The 18134-nt window shown below is 34.6% G+C and overlaps 1 protein-coding gene across 2 annotated transcripts in view; it reads right to left on the bottom strand.

Annotated features, from left to right (window-relative positions):
- AP3B1 (adaptor related protein complex 3 subunit beta 1) overlaps positions 1-18134 on the bottom strand; it is a 267388-nt gene that overhangs the window by 78935 nt on the left and 170319 nt on the right. For both annotated transcript variants that reach the window (XM_081231538.1, XM_081231537.1), the window contains 3 exons: positions 16853-17000; positions 13259-13406; positions 3039-3111 (listed from right to left, as the gene is read on the bottom strand). In XM_081231538.1, the coding sequence (XP_081087664.1) occupies positions 3039-3111; positions 13259-13406; positions 16853-17000 (369 nt within the window). The remainder of the gene's footprint in view (positions 1-3038; positions 3112-13258; positions 13407-16852; positions 17001-18134) is intronic.

Below are 18134 nucleotides of genomic sequence, written 5' to 3' on the forward strand. Positions count from 1 at the left end.
TGTTACCTCCATTTAGAATCTCTAGTATATAGCAGATTACCTAGATCACAGCAAGTGTTCAATAAACGTTTTCTGAATGAAGACATAGATAAATTGAGGACTTGCAGTTCTCCTGGTATGCAGTGTGTACTGAAAAAAACATCTCTGTGGATTACGACTAGATAAAATGTAAGAAGTGTGTCTGCCCCTCCTTCAAAATTCATCTAATTCTCACAGCAGAGAACTCAAGCCGCTGGATAGTGACTTTTTAGTTTTGATCAACAAACTGCTTGCCATGGACAATGGAGAACTATTGTAGGATAGTAAGTAGCACATAATGGAGTCAGTGTTTTAGGAACCATCATCAACAATTCTTTTCTCCCACAACACTCCACTTATTTTTATCTTTAAGCTTCTTCCAGAAGGCCTTTTAGCTTGTTAATTGGTTTTTGTCTCTTTCCTCATATTTTAACCATACTTTGCACCTCTATTATCTCTCTTACATAATAGCTACTAGCTCAGGTATCTATGTCTCTGACTAGATTCTAGTCTCTGGAAGAGTATGACTAAATTCTATTCGTCTGTTCTAGCACCTAGCAAAGTACCTTGCACTTAACAGACAATCCACAAACACTTGCTCAATTGACCAAAAAAAGAAAAGTTTCAAGTGTCATTTCTGACAAATGCAAGATTACAAAAGATTTTAAAATATATAGTTCTCAGGTATTAAAATCAAACAGAAATATACCCTAAGTTGAGTTAAATATAAGTTAGGATGAAATTTCCCTTAAAATGAAAACCTTACATTTAAATTCTTAAAACTTAATATTTAAGAAAACTTTGTTTCTATATATTAAAAAAAAGCTTTAAAAAGAATCAAATAATAAAAATTGTATCATTTTACAATTTTCTCTTTTTTCCTTAGCTGTCAGGAAATCCAGCGTCAAATTTAAGGAGAAAAGGAACTGGTGCACTCTAGTACCTTGTAACCTTTCCTCTTGATTCCATTTTAAATATGCCTGACTGTTGTTATTTTACAATTTAAAACTTACCAGCTTCACATATAAATGCAAAATATTCATTGTCACAGAAAGATACAGAGTAAAAGTATTTTTCTCTCCTCTGTCTCTGATTTAGTCTTATATCCCAAAGAGGCCTGAGCTAACACTGCTAAGTGTTTCTTCTGTAGCCTTCCAGAAATATATGATGTACAATCATATTTGTGTTTGTGTGCAGGATACAGTTCCTCTTTTCCTCCTTTTTAACATAAGTGGAGTCATACTCTACATGTGTCTTATTTTTAACTTATAATGTTTCATACATATAATAACATAACTAGCATATAAAGATTTGTCTCACTTTTCTTAATGGTTGTATTAGACTACTGGTAGACATTTCGTTTATTTTCAGGATGCTGCTGTAAAAATAATGCTGCAATGAAATTTCTATAGATACCTTTGCATACTTTATTAATTCAACAAATATTTACTGGGTACCCACTATCTGCCAGGTGTTGTTCTAGGTACTAGGAATAACAGTGAGCAAGACAGACAATAAACAAGTAATACAAACAATTAAGATAATTTCATATAGTGAAAAATGCCACGAAGACAATCAAGAGTGACTCGTGAAGTGTGTAAGAGAATGAGACTTTTGAGCTGAGATTTGAAAGATAAGAAGCAGCTTGCCATCAGAAGATCTAGAAGAAGTGTTCTTAGCAGGGGAAACAGCAGAACAAAGGCCCTTGGCAAGAATGAGCCTAGCATATTTCAGAAATGCAGAGGAACAGTATGGGTAAGAGGCAGGCAGGAGTCAGATCACCTAAGGTCTTAGAAACCTAGGAATATGGACTTTAAGTGTAAAATTAAGCCATTAAGTTAAAGAGTCTAAAACAAGGATGGAAGATCTGATTTTGCTAGTTTATCTATAGTATAAATTCCTAGAAAAGAAATGCTAGGTCAAAAGCTGTGTGGAATTTAAGTTTTGATAGATATTGCTCAAATGACTTCAAAAAACTGCACCTATTTATATGCCTATGAAAAACAAATGTTAGGGCGCCTGCTTCTCCAAACCTTAACAATACTGGACTTTACTTAAAAAATCTTAGCCAAGAGGTGAGAAATGATGTAAATTTTAACATCTTTGCCAACAGGTTTAAAATTATTCAAATTTGGCTCCAATTTTATCTTTAATTTCTCTGTTAAGTATTTCTCAGTATTATATATTTTAATTTCTCTACAGTAGGAATTTGCCATGACTATTGGAAATAGGCCACGTAAACAATATAAATAGAACAGCTCTATGACAGAGTAAGACATAAATCCATAACTCACCTCTAGCATAGGAAAACTATATTGCAAAATGACAGCAGTTTAATATTCAGAAATCTCATGTGTTGTTACTCTTCCTCTAATGCAAAATCTACCTACCAACAATGTTAGTTCTATCTCTTTCTCACAATGCAGGAGAATTTAAAGGGAGCTGAATATACATCTTTGCATACTGGGTGGGCATATTTGTAGGATTCTAAGTTCTTAGAAGTAAATTTGCTGGGACAAAGATTTTTTGCAGTTAAAATATTGATACGTATAAATTACACTGTATTCCAAAAGGTTTGTACCTGTTTCTGTTCCCACCCTCAGTGTGGCAAGTAGAAGACGGTGGTGTCCTTTACATTTCCAATTACATTCCTAATTCTCTACCTCCTTAAGTTAGACGTCTTGATCTCCACAATCAACATTTAAAAATGTAGAATTTGTGAGATACAGATAATTACTTGCTAAAGCAAGTATAAATTACTAAAGCAAAAAATCTTAAAATGAATTTGGTGCACTTTTATTTGACCAATTATATTTATTCAGGTGATACAAAACTGATATACTGAATGATGGGAAAAAATACTAATAGAAATAACTTTTAAAATTTTCTTGCCTAATCACATCTATAAGTCTTTCATAATAGTTTTTGATTTATTTTGAGACATGTAAATGAAAGATACTATAAAAATGAAAAATACTATTACTAAGCACAGAAGAAAAAATTTAAATTTCAATACTTACAATCATCTAGATCTAGAAGTGAAACATCTTTGGTAAGAGGATTTCTATCTTGCTTTGCTTTGTTTTCTTTCTCCTACAAAATAATAAATATTTCATTTATTGCATGTTCTAGTTAAAAAATCTATGAAGTAGTTTTTAACATTTCAAAACAAACATTTTTTCATTTGCTTAGTCTCCCAAGGGAAAAAAAAATCAAATTAAGCTTCTATATGGTTATGTGAAATGTTTTTTTTTGAATCAAAATTTTTATTTTAGTTGGCACGTGGTATTTCTTCTCCACCATGCAAACTGTTATTTTAAAATATTTTTTATTTAGAGATTATAAAAGACCTTCAGAAGAAAATTTAAAAGTAAATTTTATAATCTGACAACTTTTTGCTAACATAAAAATCTAATGTGGCTCTTTGGTAGGAAATGTACAAACATTCTTGAAAATAATTTTTAAACAAGTTGATTAAAGAAAAAGAAATGCTTGAACAATACATGCTTAGCTCTGAAATTGTCAATGGGCTTGTGATAGAAGAGCCTTTCTGAGATGTAGTTTGTGACAGGCATTGTACTAGGTACTTTATATTTCAACACTGGGTTGCATCAGACTTCTTTTGCCAAAGGTATTCGTTAAAATCTATAAATGATATTTTCAGGCTCTTGCTCTTTAGGGTTGAAAAGAATTCATTTACTTTTTCTGTTTTCCTTTGGGGAGACTAAGTATTCAACCATTTCTGCACATAATTAGGGCTTCCTCCACCACAAATTTGCTTATTCAGTTTACTATATTTTTGAAATGTGGATACCCATGGACTAGATCCCTAAGCCTGAGGTATTCACAGTTCGGTTAGAGATTCAGAAAAGATGCGTAACCTTAAAAAAAGAAAGAAAAGAAAAAAGAAAAAATAAGGCACAGTACTGAGTAGTAGTATAAACAATTAAAGACCAACAAGGATTAGGGTATTAAATAGATGTATCTGGGTCACCGTTACTTACCTTTATATAGTGTACTTTTTTTTTTACATTAAACTTCTCAAATTGAAGGCCAAAACTTTTTTGCCAAAACATTTTTGTTCACTTATTCAATCATTCATTCATTCAATACATGTGTATAGAATTTTTAACAGATTCTGTGCTAAGCAATGGAAGTAACACAGCCAAGACAGACAGATTAGTCCCTGCCTTCAGATAACTTGTAATCTACCAAAGGAGTTTATATCTTATTGTTAATGTAAATTATTACAAATATTTTTGGAGTATTCCTCTAACTACAGAAAGGTATCACTAAAGCAAAATGTACTTTACCATCATTTAAAGTCTACATGGTTTAGAGCTCTTACAACAGTGCACATACATGAACAAAAGCAATACATCAAATAATACGTCAGGTAACATTTTAAAATGATTTTAAGTCCTGCTTCTTTTTTCCCTTATGCCAATATAAAGAAAAATTATCTTCAAGGATCATACAATAATACACATTACTAAAAACATCAGCATTGATTTTCTTCTTCAAAATATTTATTTCTGCCACTGAAAACTCCAAAGCATCTAGGTGGGTTTTAATTTTCATTCGTTATTTAAAAACAAAACAAATAATGTTTGCCCCTCTCTCCATACCTGAAATAAATAACAGTTTCTAGGATTGGAAAAAAAATGTTAGTTTTGAAGCTGAAGTGTAAAAGTTGCAAGTAACAGAAACAGGTTCAGAATGAATATGCCATCTCAACAAGAATAACATTCCTGTGAAGAAAGAACATATAACAAAAAGCTTATCACCATGTGACTTATCAAAATGCTATGCTGAGCACAATGGGTGTAGCTTCCTATAAGCTACAATGGTGCATGACTGTCTTTATGGAAATGTAACCCCCCCACCTGAAAAATAAGAAACCTATCAAATCAAGACAAAGTTAAAGCTGGAGGCAAGTCTATATACCTTATTTTCTACTTCACAGCCAGGAGTATGTAACAATATATATTAAACACACATCAGGTCACATACAACACAGGACAGAGCTGCATGTGAAATTGGCATAATCTCTTATTAGAAGCCTAAAACAAAAAGAAAAAAGGCTCTCAAAAGGACAGAATTTCATTGACTTTCTGAGTAAAGCAAATAACCAGCGACTGAAATACAACATTAGCAATAGATACTGGTCATTTCTACCGAATTGAAAAAGTCTTGCATTCCAAATCAAGGCTATAAAAAGCCTCGTGATGTGTTTGGCATTCCTCTCTTATATTTCATTTTTCATTAAAAAAAATCCACAGTAAGTTCAAAACATGTTCATACTTAAAGGATCTACTATAAAAATAAAAATCTGAATTCTAAACAAAGAAGTTAAGAGCCCTATTCCATCAAACATTTCTCCATTTGCAATTCATCTTGGTAATAGAGACAGAACCTGGGTAAATGCATATAGGACTTGAGGCAGGAGATTTTTCTTGCTCAATGCATAATTCATGTGCTCCGCCTGCAAAGTGTGTAAAATGAGAATTTCACACCGCAGCATGAGCCATGGAGCTGCAGAGAAAAGGCAGATGAAATCATATTTTACTGTGTGAATTTTATTTCTTACCCTCCCAATATTTATACAAAACCATCACTGACAAACCAAACACACTGACAGATCACCCACTGTTTCCATTGTATTAGTACTTGAGAAGAGATCAGGCAGAAAGATAGACAATTTGTTTTTGTATATTTTTTTAAACAGAGGATTAGGTTTTTAACAGCTGAGTGACTGTATTAGACTTTTATAAGGACAACAGTAACTGATCTTAAAATCTCACTACAAAAATACCTAGTTATCAATTCATCATCCTCAAATCTCCATTTGTTTCCATGGTATTCGATTATACACCTCAACACATCAACATTTCCAAAATGAAATACAAAGTCACAGGGTTAAGAAACTGATTTCTATTTAACATATTTCATTTTAAATCATAAATATAAGATCCTGGAAATACTTATTAAGCTCCAAATAATACAAACAAAAATGTAATAATATACCTTGTAAAGATTTTTAAAAATCTATTACACATGTTTATCTTCATGCTGATTGGAAAAAAAAAAAAAAGGCAAGCAGAAAAGATCTGACACAAAAAACATTAAAATGCTTCCTAAGAGGAAACCATTAATAAAGAGGTTTGAAATTTAAAACTATAAAACAGGATAAACGGTATGTATAGACTGTCAAACCCACACTATGCTTTGAAACCAACAAAAATTCAAGGCTTATTTCTAGCCTCACAGGGCAACGTATTTGCATGAAATATTTTCAGTTAGAATTACCAACCAAAGACAATTTAATGACTCTTTCGCCTTCAAGTCATCTAACACATCTTATTTTACAAATCTGAGGCTCACACTTACACTGTGCTTTAAAATAAAAGTACACTGCCAGCAAATTGAGACTTCTATATAAGTTAAAAAGAAGTCTAAACTGTTAAACAAATCTTCCCTATTAGATTATACCTACTTCAATAAGAAAGCTTGCTTAATGGCATTCACTTTGATTTAAAGATCTCAATTGAAATGAAATGATATTTCTGTTCTGAAGAAATTAAAATATGAACTAAATTGGAAAAGACATAAATTGAAAGAGGCAAGCCTTTGAATTGTCAGAGTAAAAACCAATATTCTACAATCTTCACAGAAGTTATGTAATTGCAACAATCATAAGTGCTTGGAAAAACACAAGTAAAACTTGTTTCCTACTTCACAAAGAGGGAAGACAACTAATCAGAAAATAGTTCCTGGGCCTCCCTGGTGGCGCAGTGGTTGAGAGTCCGCCTGCCGATGCAGGGGATACGGGTTCGTGCCCCGGTCTGGGAGGATCCCATATGCCGCGGAGCGGCTGGGCCCGTGAGCCATGGCCGCTGGGCCTGCGCATCCGGAGCCTGTGCTCCGCAACGGGAGAGGCCACAACAGTGAGAGGCCCGCATACCGCAAAAAAAAAAAAAAAAAAAAAAGAAAAAAAAAAGAAAATAGTTCCTTTCACTCTTATCCACAATCTATTCAAACCACATCCCATATTTACTTTATACCCAAGAATTTTTCACACGGTAGATTTTTTATTGAGGCGTATCTTAATATTTACTGACATCTGTACACTAATCACAAGACCTGTGACCACTCCATGGAGTATGTAAACGATTTAATCAGCTTCTTTGCACCTCTTAAAAAGGGACTAGCAAAGTTTTGTGAGATCCCTATAATGTGTGATAAAAACCACTGATGAGAGCATCTCAAACACTGCTAGGTATATACAGACAGTACTATTTTTCCCAAAGCTAGTACACATATTAATCTTTGATTCAAATATGGAAATGCTCTTAATGCTATTAGGTGCAAGTATATTAAATATATTTATTTTTCCATCGATAGATTATTATTCTTTATACACAGTTTATGTAATTAAAATGCATTTATAAGGAAAATACATTAAATTATTCACAATAAATTACAATTATGACTTAAAATTTTTATTTTCTTAATCACGGCTTATCTAAATCTTCAGCAGTTGGTGCAGAGACACTGAAGATATAATCAGAACTACTCCATCACAGTTAAGGTGTGAAGAGTGGGACTAACAAGGTGATGGTGGAAATAACTATAGTCAGTGGGAGCACTCTAACTTACTGGCTGGTAATAAAAACACTGAAGCCTAGGTTCAATAAAGAAAAAAACAACCCTGGCAACTTAAAAAAAATATTTTAAATAAAACTTTTACCATCTGTTCAACACATAATTTTAACTACAAGCAGAATATAACTTAATTATATCAGTAAAACACGGGATAAAGTGATATAAATCTCTTCCTGATTTAATGTAGCTTGTATTACTAATTCTTTTCTCCACTCTTCTGTGTAAACAAACAAACAAAAAGGTTCCTAAACACCGTGTGAAGTATGTGAAGTACTGAAAACACGGAACTATTAAAACTAATTTTGTTACAGGTATCATTTAGGGCAAAATAATTAGTTCATAAAAAGGATTAGACTCACATTAAAATATTTATTAAATTTGGTTCAGAAAAGAACATCTACAGAGAAAAATGTGCTTGCCCATCAAAATAATTTTAACTGAAGAGAAAGATAATTTTCTTTGGTCATTACTGACAATATCTGACTTCAAACAAGGACATCTCCCAATCAATAACAGAAACAAACAAACATGACACCAGAATGTATGACGGCAGTTTCGTGTCTTATGGATATGCTAGGGTATGGTGCTGAATGATAAACACTTTCGGAACATAAACAATTCAACAGTGGTTCTCACCCTCTTGACTGTCCCTACACCATTCACATGAGTAATACCCTCTAGTCAGAAATAGCCTTCATTCCATGCAGTCATTCTCAACTAGGAGAAGTGGAGGGACTACCCTTGATATGAGGCCACTTTCTCCTCAGCTTATATTTTCTGTAATAAGAGAAATGATGTAAAAGGAAGAACAAAGGCACAGAAACAAAAAAGCATACAGCATAAGAACCACAAATAGTCCACTGGGATTGGAATACAAAGAAGGTTAATACTGGAAAGGTGGGTTTGGACATGCTAGCCTGAGGAGTTTACTGAACTCAAATGACAATGAGGCATCATTATAGTTAACTTTGACATTAATCTGGCAGCTGTAGAGAAGGACTGGGGTTGGGGGAGTGTCTGAGGATGACCAAAGGCAATGGTCTATGGGCAAGGTCATGAAGAGCTGATCTACAATGGTGGTGGTAGGAGAAGAAGAAAGAGATATCAAAAATAATACACAGGATCTCTAAGATTTGGCAACTGTGTACACATATAGGATGAGGGAGGGGTCAAGGACAATTATGGGTCTACAAATCTGGGAGAACAGAAAGCATGCTGGTACCAAATGACAGATCATGTCTTCGGGCTATATTAGGTTTGAGAAACCAGCATTTCCTAAGAGGTCTAAGAATTTGGTTTGAATTTGGGAAGAAAAGTTACAGTTGTAGGGATTTGGTTAGAGATGTTACCATGGAAGTAATTCAGATAAATGTTTTAGCTGAGGCTACAACAGTTAATGAGGGACTTCCCTGGTGGTGCAGTGGTTAAGAATCCACCTGCCAGTGCAGGGGACACGGGTTCGAGCCCTGGTCCGGGAAGATCCCACGTGCCACGGAGCAACTAAGCCCGTGTGCCACAACTACTGAGCCTGTGCTCTAGAGCCCGTGAGCCACAACTGCTGAAGCCCACACACCTAGAGCCCATGGTCTGCAACAAAATAAACCACCGCAATGAGAAGCCCGCGCACTGCAACGAAGAGTAGTCCCTGCTCGCCGCAACTAGAGAAAGCCCACGCACAGCAACGAAGACCCAATGCAGCCAAAAATAAATAAATTAAATTACAAAAAAAAGAGTTAATGAGTCTCACAACAGTAAATTATAGAGGAAAAAAAGGACTAAATTAATTCGCATCAATTAATATTTTTGAAAAAATGTGTACTAATAAGCACTAACTTCGGGGCAATGTTCACACTTGGGTGTCAGAAGGAGGTAAAAAGTGAGGCAACCAAAAGATTAAAGGGTCAGAAAAGTCAGAAGAAAAAGGATGCAGAGAATTTCAAGTAGTAGGGGAATAGTCATATAAAAACACAGAGAAGGATAAACTAAGAGGTCACTGGGTTTGAGAAAGATCACGGCTGACTTTTTCAGAGAACAATATCTGTAGGAAGTTATGGGAGTAGAAACCAATTTAAAAGGGACTAAGGAATAATTGGGTCAAGAAGTAGTGGCTGGAGAATATCTAGATTATTCTTCTGAACTCTCACTTTCACACATTCTCTCTGTCTTTCTCTTCCACTCCTCTCTCCTCTATTTTTTTTGTTTGTTTTTTTGTTTTTTGCGGTATGCGGGCCTCTCACTGTTGTGGCCTCTCCCGTTACGGAGCACAGGCTCCAGACGCACAGGCTCAGCGGCCATGGCTCACGGGCCCAGCCGCTCCGCGGCATGTGGGATCTTCCCGGACCGGGGCACAAACCCGTGTCCCCTGCATCGGCAGGCGGACTCTCAACTACTGCGCCACCAGGGAAGCCCTCTCCTCTCTTTAAATGCTAGGAAAGCCTTGAGTGCTTTGGTTGGTGGAGGAGAAATTAATGAAAAAAGAGATTGAAGGCACAATGGATGCAGATGATTATCCACAAAACAAGGCCAAAAGGAAATAGGACTTATTCTCGGCTATGTGGATAGGAATAGCTTACTCAAAGCTCCATTCAAAGAAAAAGGAGGAGGGTAAATAGAGATTGTGTGTCAGAGAGCACAGAGGTAGGATATGCTTACAGTGAATGTCAGCTCAGTCTTCTGCAAAAAGTAGATGGAATCACAGGCTGCAGGTAAGGGGTCACACCTGAACGTTAATTCCTAACTTGAATGGTATAAAAAGAATTAGAAAATGCAGGAGACATAAGAGTTACAAAAAATTTTCGGTTCCTTTTAGCATTGGTGTTCTGTAACTCTAATACTGTTGGTCTCTCAGGGAATTAATGTTCAAGTTAAAAAAATGTTAACACTGCTGTTTTATATTTATACAGGGCTTTACACTGATCTTTCACATTTGATTTTTTGTAATAGTACTTGAAAAAAGCAGAGTAGGTATTAGCATTTCTACTTTATAGATGAGGAAACTGAAGCATAAAGATATTATCTTCCAACAAGAAGAAGATTATACCTATCTCATAGGACCACCATAAAATGAACTGTTTTTAAAGCCATATATTCAAGATACCCTCAAAGTCCCATTTTCATGCTCGATATCCCCAAAATACATTGTCCAAGTGAAAGAAAAGGAAGAGAGAGAGTAAAAGTATAGATTTAGTTGGGCTGCAGATTTAAGGCAGATGAGTTTGCAGCTCTAACATACTGTCATGCTAAATTAAGGTAAAGCACCCACCATCTGCCTTCATTACTCATAATTTAGAGCAGAAGCCACAACACTTGGTACAAGGAGGACTTTCCTACAATTATAGAGTTGCCCATTATTAGAAAACTGGTACACTTGTAATTGCATGGTACACTTCAAATCACTCAGAAAGAAATAGAAAGAAAAAAATAGTTATGGTGGCTCCAAGGTGGAGAATATAAATTAAAACAAACAAGCTTATCTGCCTGTTACTGACAGGAAAGGCATTATAATATAGAGAAAATAAACTATATAAGCAAAACACATAGACATAAAACTATCAACAATGTGAGTAAAACCTGAATTTCTCAAGAGTCTTGGCTCACTGCATTACTTTGAAATTTTATACTGATTTTCTACAGTAAAATATTTTCAACTATTAAGAGATTTAATCTGATCATTGAATGCACCAAAGAAGAAATAAATTGAATCTCTGAGCTGGGGTACCTCTGTGGCATTCTAATGGGGTCCCCTAAAGCCCAACACTATATAGGCACTAAAGTCTACAATTTTTTTTTCAACTTCTACAAAACTTCATAAGAACAACTCACTTTAATTCCACCCACTTCCCATTACTTAATTTCTTGTTTGGTCATTTTAAAAAACACAGATTTCTTATTCTGGATTGTATTTTCAATTTCTAAAGCTCCTTTATTTTATTTATTTATTTATTTATTTTTATAAGTGGTTTTTTAGATTTAATTAATTAATTTTTGACTGCCTTGGGTCTTCATTGCTGCACGCGGGCTTTCTCTAGTTGTGGCGAGCAGGGGCTACTCCTCCTTGCGGTGCACGGGCTTCTCATTGCGGTGGCTTCTCTTGTTGCAGACCATGGGCTCTAGGTGCGTGGGCTTCAGTAGTTGTGGCACGTGGCTCAGTAGCTGTGGCTCTCAGGCTCTAGAGCACAGGCTCAGTAGTTGTGGTGCACGGGCTCAGTTGCTCCGCAGCATGTGGGATCTTCCCGGACCAGGGCTCGAACCCGTGCGCCCTGCACTGGAAGGCGGATTCTTAACCACTGCGCCACCAGGGAAGCCCTAAAGCTCCTTTATTTTAAATAACATCTTAAGCTTTTTGTAATTTAAGTAGGAAATGAGAGGATATCAAACTCACTGTGTGGTTTTTATAAGAGGCCAGATTAATAAACCGAAAAATCTCTAAGGTTTTATGTTAATTTTTGAAAAATAAAAATCCTAGATTATATACTACACAGATATGCTTTAAATATAAATTCAAGTTTCAAATAGGTTTTACAATATTCAACAATATTTGAAATAAGGTAAGACAAATACTAGCTAATTTTTAAGCATGCTTGTTCTTTTTTTTTTTTTTTTTTTAAATACGCTTATTCCTTAACAATAAATCTCTGGATGGAGATGGGCAATTATTACTTTGATGAATTTATTTTCATACTTGGCTACTCAAATGACATTAAAGAAATTCATGTTACCAGAACAAATAAATGAAAAGTATAGGTTAAAAAGAAACTGAATTCAATAAAGGGCAAGGTGTGACCATATTTTCAACATATGGAATAATACATTTATTTATAAAAACCACTGCCTTTGAAACCTAGCAACACCATGATCCATTTATAGGCAGGGAATAATAACTAAAGACCAGAAAGATATGTATTAGGTCTGAATTGTGTATTAAAAACTACACTTTTCCAATTCATGGTTTTATTTTTTGCTGCTAAGCAGACAACTTTTGGTGTTACAAATATTATACCAAAAAGCGTAATCATTCTGTTATAAGTGGTTCTTGCATTTGTTTTAAATATATGGCTACTGCATTTTTATTAACTATTAAAGAATGCATACTCTTTATTTATACCTTTAAAAATATTCTATTATCCAAATGCCTAATATTTTTTTAAAAAGCATATTAGCCTCAATTTCTTATGATGTACATTTATATTTCTTTGCTCAATACTATCTCTGTGACTTCCCTTTACTTCCCCTTTGGCAAAAGCCTCCCTTGTCACATCACAGCCAAGAGCAAAAAAGTCATACTCATAACACTGAGGTCTCTAATTTTTGTTGGAAAGGGTGAGGTTAAAAAAAGTTTCTAACTTCTCTGCAGAGTTGAATTATAAGGGAAGTGATAATCTAGAAAAAAACAAAATAAAATCACAGGTGTGGATGAATAAAGATGGTGTTTATTTTAGTTGTCAGTGACATATTAAATTCCTTGCCTGGTTTCTTGATTTTCAACAAAACATAAATTTTCAGAAATATTTATTCGTAATTGGGAAAAGACTATAAAACTATTTATTTTCAGTTACAAAAATTTGTAATCTCTTACCTTAGTAACTTTTCTGGATTCAGATTCACTTTCAGATTCTGATTCTGATGCAGCATCTGAAGAACTGTCTTCTATTGAACTAGATTCAGCACTGGAAGAATCTGAAGTTTTAGAGTTTTCATTTTCCTTATCCACATCTTCAGAACCACTAATCAGAATAATAAATTTTGAAATATTAGATACTTATATAAACAAGTTTAAGTAGTTTGAAAAAACAAATGACAAATGTTACCATTTGTCCATTTTGCCTGTGAACCAAAATCTTTATAGAGAAGTGTATTTCACTGAGAACCATTTCTTTTTAGTGTACAAAAAGACAGTAAAAATGGTTTTAAAATTCCAGAACATGTTAATGAAATAATGAGGAAGGTAGTATTACCTATAACCAAATAAATCAGAACCCATTCAAAACTAATTATACCACATCACACACAGTTCAAATGCAAAAGGTTATAAAATAACACTGAATGATATAATAAGTAGAAAATAATTAATAATTAAATGTTTGATTTACCAGAAATACACATTAGGTGCTAACATTAACAACTTCAAAGATAGGCTGATTTTAAAATGCTGTTTCAGGGCTTCCCTGGTGGCGCAGTGGTTGAGAGTCCACCTGCCGATGCAGGGGACACTGGTTCGTGCCCCGGTCCGGGAAGATCCCACATGCCACGGAGCAGCTGGGGCCGTGAGCCATGGCCGCTGAGCCTGCGCGTCCGGAGCCTGTGCTCTGCAACAGGAGCACAGGAGCTCCACAACAGTGAGAGGCCCGCGTACCGCAAAAAAAAAAAAAAAAAAAAAAATGCTGTTTCAAAATACTAAGTGTTCATTAATAAATTTAAATATTTATACATCAACTTTTGCTGAAACAGAGTTGCATTTTATAGACTTTTCTGTCTAAGAAAATTATTAACATATGTCCCCTAATGTGACCCTTAAACATATTATATGAGAAAATATTAACCGGTTCAAAACAGAATTCTTCTAATGTTCTAAGTCTTACTAAAAATGTAAGATAATCAGATATAAAGTTTGAAAATACCAAACGATCAAACCTAAGTGTTGATGCTATTCATTCATTTGTTTACTCGCTCCCTTACTTAACAAATATTTACTGACTGCCCACCATATTGTTGGCACTATGTTAGGTGCTAAGGATAACAGAGGTTAGTAAGATACAGATGATCTCCGTGTACTCCCTTATAGAGTCTACTGTCCATTGGAGGATACAGAGAAGTAAGCTGGCAGTGACAATAAAGCATGGAAAATAATAAGTAATAAAGTATACTGTGTCATGAGAACACCTTGAGGAGCAGCTAAACAAACTTGACCGAGAATGGGAATGCTTCTAGAGGAAGAGACACATGAGTTGAAAAAGAGAAATAAGGCAGGCAGAAGGCAAGGGAAGTAGGTCTCCAAGAAGAGATAACATGTAAGACAGCCAAAAGGTCTTCTCTCAGGGGAAAAGAGATGCCTTGTGGTCTTTTTTATTTGCTCACATTTGAAGGTCTAGTTCTCTTTACCGTGTGTGTGTGTGTGTGTGTGTGTGTACTGTTTTAAAAATCCACTTCGTTAAAAAAAAGAAAGAAAATCTATCTTGTACCAAAGAGTATTAGACACTTCATAAGCAACTATCTAATTCAGATGTTCTAACATATTCTTACTGGGTGCATTATTATCCTATAATATTCAAGAAAGTTAAGTAACTTGCTCAAGGACACACAGCCAGGAGGGGTGGAATTGGAATTTAAACTCAAGTCTGTCTTACTATAAAGACCATATTTTTTCCACTACCCAATATGAAAATACTTTGGAGTATTTCCCTTCAATGAAAATACTTTGGAGTATAAAACTCAAAGTTAGTCATAAATAGGTTATGATTACTAAAGGGTGATTTTGAAGATACTTAAAGCCCCTTAGCTTTCAAAAATTATCATATAGTTATTCTGGCAAAGTTTTAAAAAAGAATTCTAAGAGACAAGCAGAAAAACACACGGGGAGGGAGAGTGGTGAGGCAAGGGAAGAATCGATATTTCCCTGAATTGAATTTTGTGGAGGAAATATGATTGCTATTTATTAAAAACGGAGTCATAGTAACATCTCAGAGCACATGTAATTATATTTGATGACTAAAGAGTATGTTGTTGTTTTTTCTTCCCCTAGCAAAGAATGGCAATTTATTATCCCCCATTTAATGGTTAAAACATGTACTTAAAAATATAAGGTTTAGAATGTATCTGAGATTTCCTTTCGTATAATAAACAATTTTTAAAAATTCAAACATGAGTTAAAAAAAAAGTCCATTTCTGAAGAAATAAAAGAATGAAACTAATACAATTTATTATTATAAATTTCTAGTATATTGACTTTTACTATTGGAAAGGATATTTAGTGCACTGAACATAACTTCCCTTTCTAAGAAATAAGATACTTTTTATAAACTATGTAATTATAGATATTCTGATATTAAACTAGAAGCACAGAACTTCTAAGAAAAGGCTACTACAAACCAAGTAACTCGCTTGCTGCAACAAGTGAATGATTCTGAATATATTTAACTTCTAGCCTTTAAGATAAGATTTTGAAGGTAAAAGTGTTATTTTGCTTTGCATCACTCAATTTTGATGGGTAATTATTGTTTACCTTACTGCTTAGAGTTTCAGATGTTAATCTAATGAAAAGAATTTACTGGTAACTAGCTTTTTAACTTTGCAATGATGAAAAGCCTGTATTAATTTAACCTACAGATTTCATTTGTTCTGAACAGGAAAAACAATATAAATCACTTTTAAAATCATTAAATCCTGACTTAAATTAATAAAGTCATAATTAGAGCATTATGCTGTGTTTGTTATGGAAGTGGCAGGGCGAGCTGCTTTAATTACTGTCTGTAATAAAAGGAGCAGAGAGCGTACTGCGCCCCAATCAGTGCTGTCAGCCAAGACTGAGCTAGGCTGCAAGCTCATCAAGTGCGCGGGCAGCAGGCTCCCAGGGAAAGGGCCATCGTGTCTGCAGAGGCCACTCACTGACAGCAGTGGGGAAAACAGACTCAGACAATCCAAGGTATCAGCCCCAATTACTCAAAATTTTAATGACACTTTAATACATGATAATGTTGTTGATAATGTGAGATCTTAAAAAGTGCTAACACTTAAATATCTTATGACCGTCTTCCTTCACAGCCCCTGACTCTAATATTTGGATCATAATCTTTTTAATATAACATTATTTAGAAAAATCAATTGTCTTAGTTACATAATGGCAAAGTGTTGAAGGATTTAATTTTCACCCTCAGCAAAACTGCTTCAAAAGGTAATTAAGTGTTTCATACCGACTGCTTGATCACTTAACTCAGCCTTCCAAGGTTACACCAATTTTCAAAATGTAACCCCAAGATTTTTTCAAGTTCAAAATGAAAACTGAGCATTACAAGTAAGAGAATAATATGAATTAGTATTTTAAATTAATATTACAAGATTTAAAATCTATTTGGGAAAAACACACACACACACACACTTATTTTCTCACTCAATGTTAAACTGGGGGAAAAGACCACAGAATGTTTTTGAAGGAAATTCTGACAAAATAATTCACCTTTTTCCTTTGGCTTTGGAGTTCTTCTTGGCTGCTCTTTTGTTTTCTGCCTCTGACTCACTTCCACTCTCACTCTCGTGCTCACTGGAGTCCTCACTGCTGTCTCCTTCATCATCTTGTTCCCCACTTTCACTTCCAGATTCACTCTCTGAAAAAGATATCCAGATGCTCCTTGATTTACAGCCATTTAATTATACATAAGGACACAAGTAAGTGTCAACATTCATCACAAATGAAAACAGATGCTGAATTTTAGTTTAGTGGACCCCAGGTGTTCCACATTTCCTATTTCTGCCCTCTGGTCACTTAGACTCCTGAACCCTGCGACAGGGTAACCATGGCGGGACTCCAATGCACAGAGAAGGCACGTTGCTAGTGAGTGGGGAAAGGCAAAGAAAAGATCAACCAACTAAACCAAAGTGAGCCTATCTTGCTTTTCAAACCCGTAAGTATTTTAGCTATGGCAAAAACTTTTTATTTAAAGAATGATTATGAGGATGATATAAGAATAAAGAAATAATTTTAATTCCTCTACTTATAATGAGAAATTTTATTTAGAGAAAGGAAGGGATTGTTGAATTTTCTTAGGAACCAATTTTGAGAGGGAAATGAGTCATTCAAATTGTCTTCAAAAATTCCTAAATTCAAAGGCAATAAAGCAACATCATTACTTAAAAAGCACTTATTTTAGCTAGTATAGGAGTCTTCCGTAGGTCAAAGAAATGATAGTTACACTGAGGCACTATATAGTTAAATGTTTTATGAATAAATTATGGTATACTAGGGCTCTTTGCAGAAGTGATACATATAGTATATTTATGTGTATTTTAAACATGAAGCATAATTTTTTACTAGTTGAAATGATTATAGGTGCAGAGTTGTATCCTAGATAAGAGGACAAACTGTTGTCCCGGCCTATCTATCTGATGAAATGTCCTCAGGCAGGAACGTAACCTCTAGTTAAAACAGTATTCTAATAGGTAAATAATAGCTACTTTATGAGGATTAATTCATGTATCACAGTGAAAAGCTAGGAGTGCCTATATTCTTTTGGAACTGCTTGAAGTGGTTATAAGCATGAGTTCTCAAGCTGGAATGTCCGAGTTCAAACCCTGGCCCTGCCGTGTACCAAGCTGTAAGACTGAGCAAGTTATTCAGCCTCTCTGGGTCTCAGTTTTCCTTTCAGCAAAGGCTACTTCAAAGAGCTGTTGTGAAGATTAAATGATTTGAAACATGTAAAGGTGATTAGCACACAAAAGTGACTGCCACATGGTAAGGCACT

This window comes from Mesoplodon bidens (assembly GCF_964165515.1).
Source record: "Mesoplodon bidens genome assembly, chromosome: 4".
NCBI classification, from domain to species: domain Eukaryota; kingdom Metazoa; phylum Chordata; class Mammalia; order Artiodactyla; family Ziphiidae; genus Mesoplodon; species Mesoplodon bidens.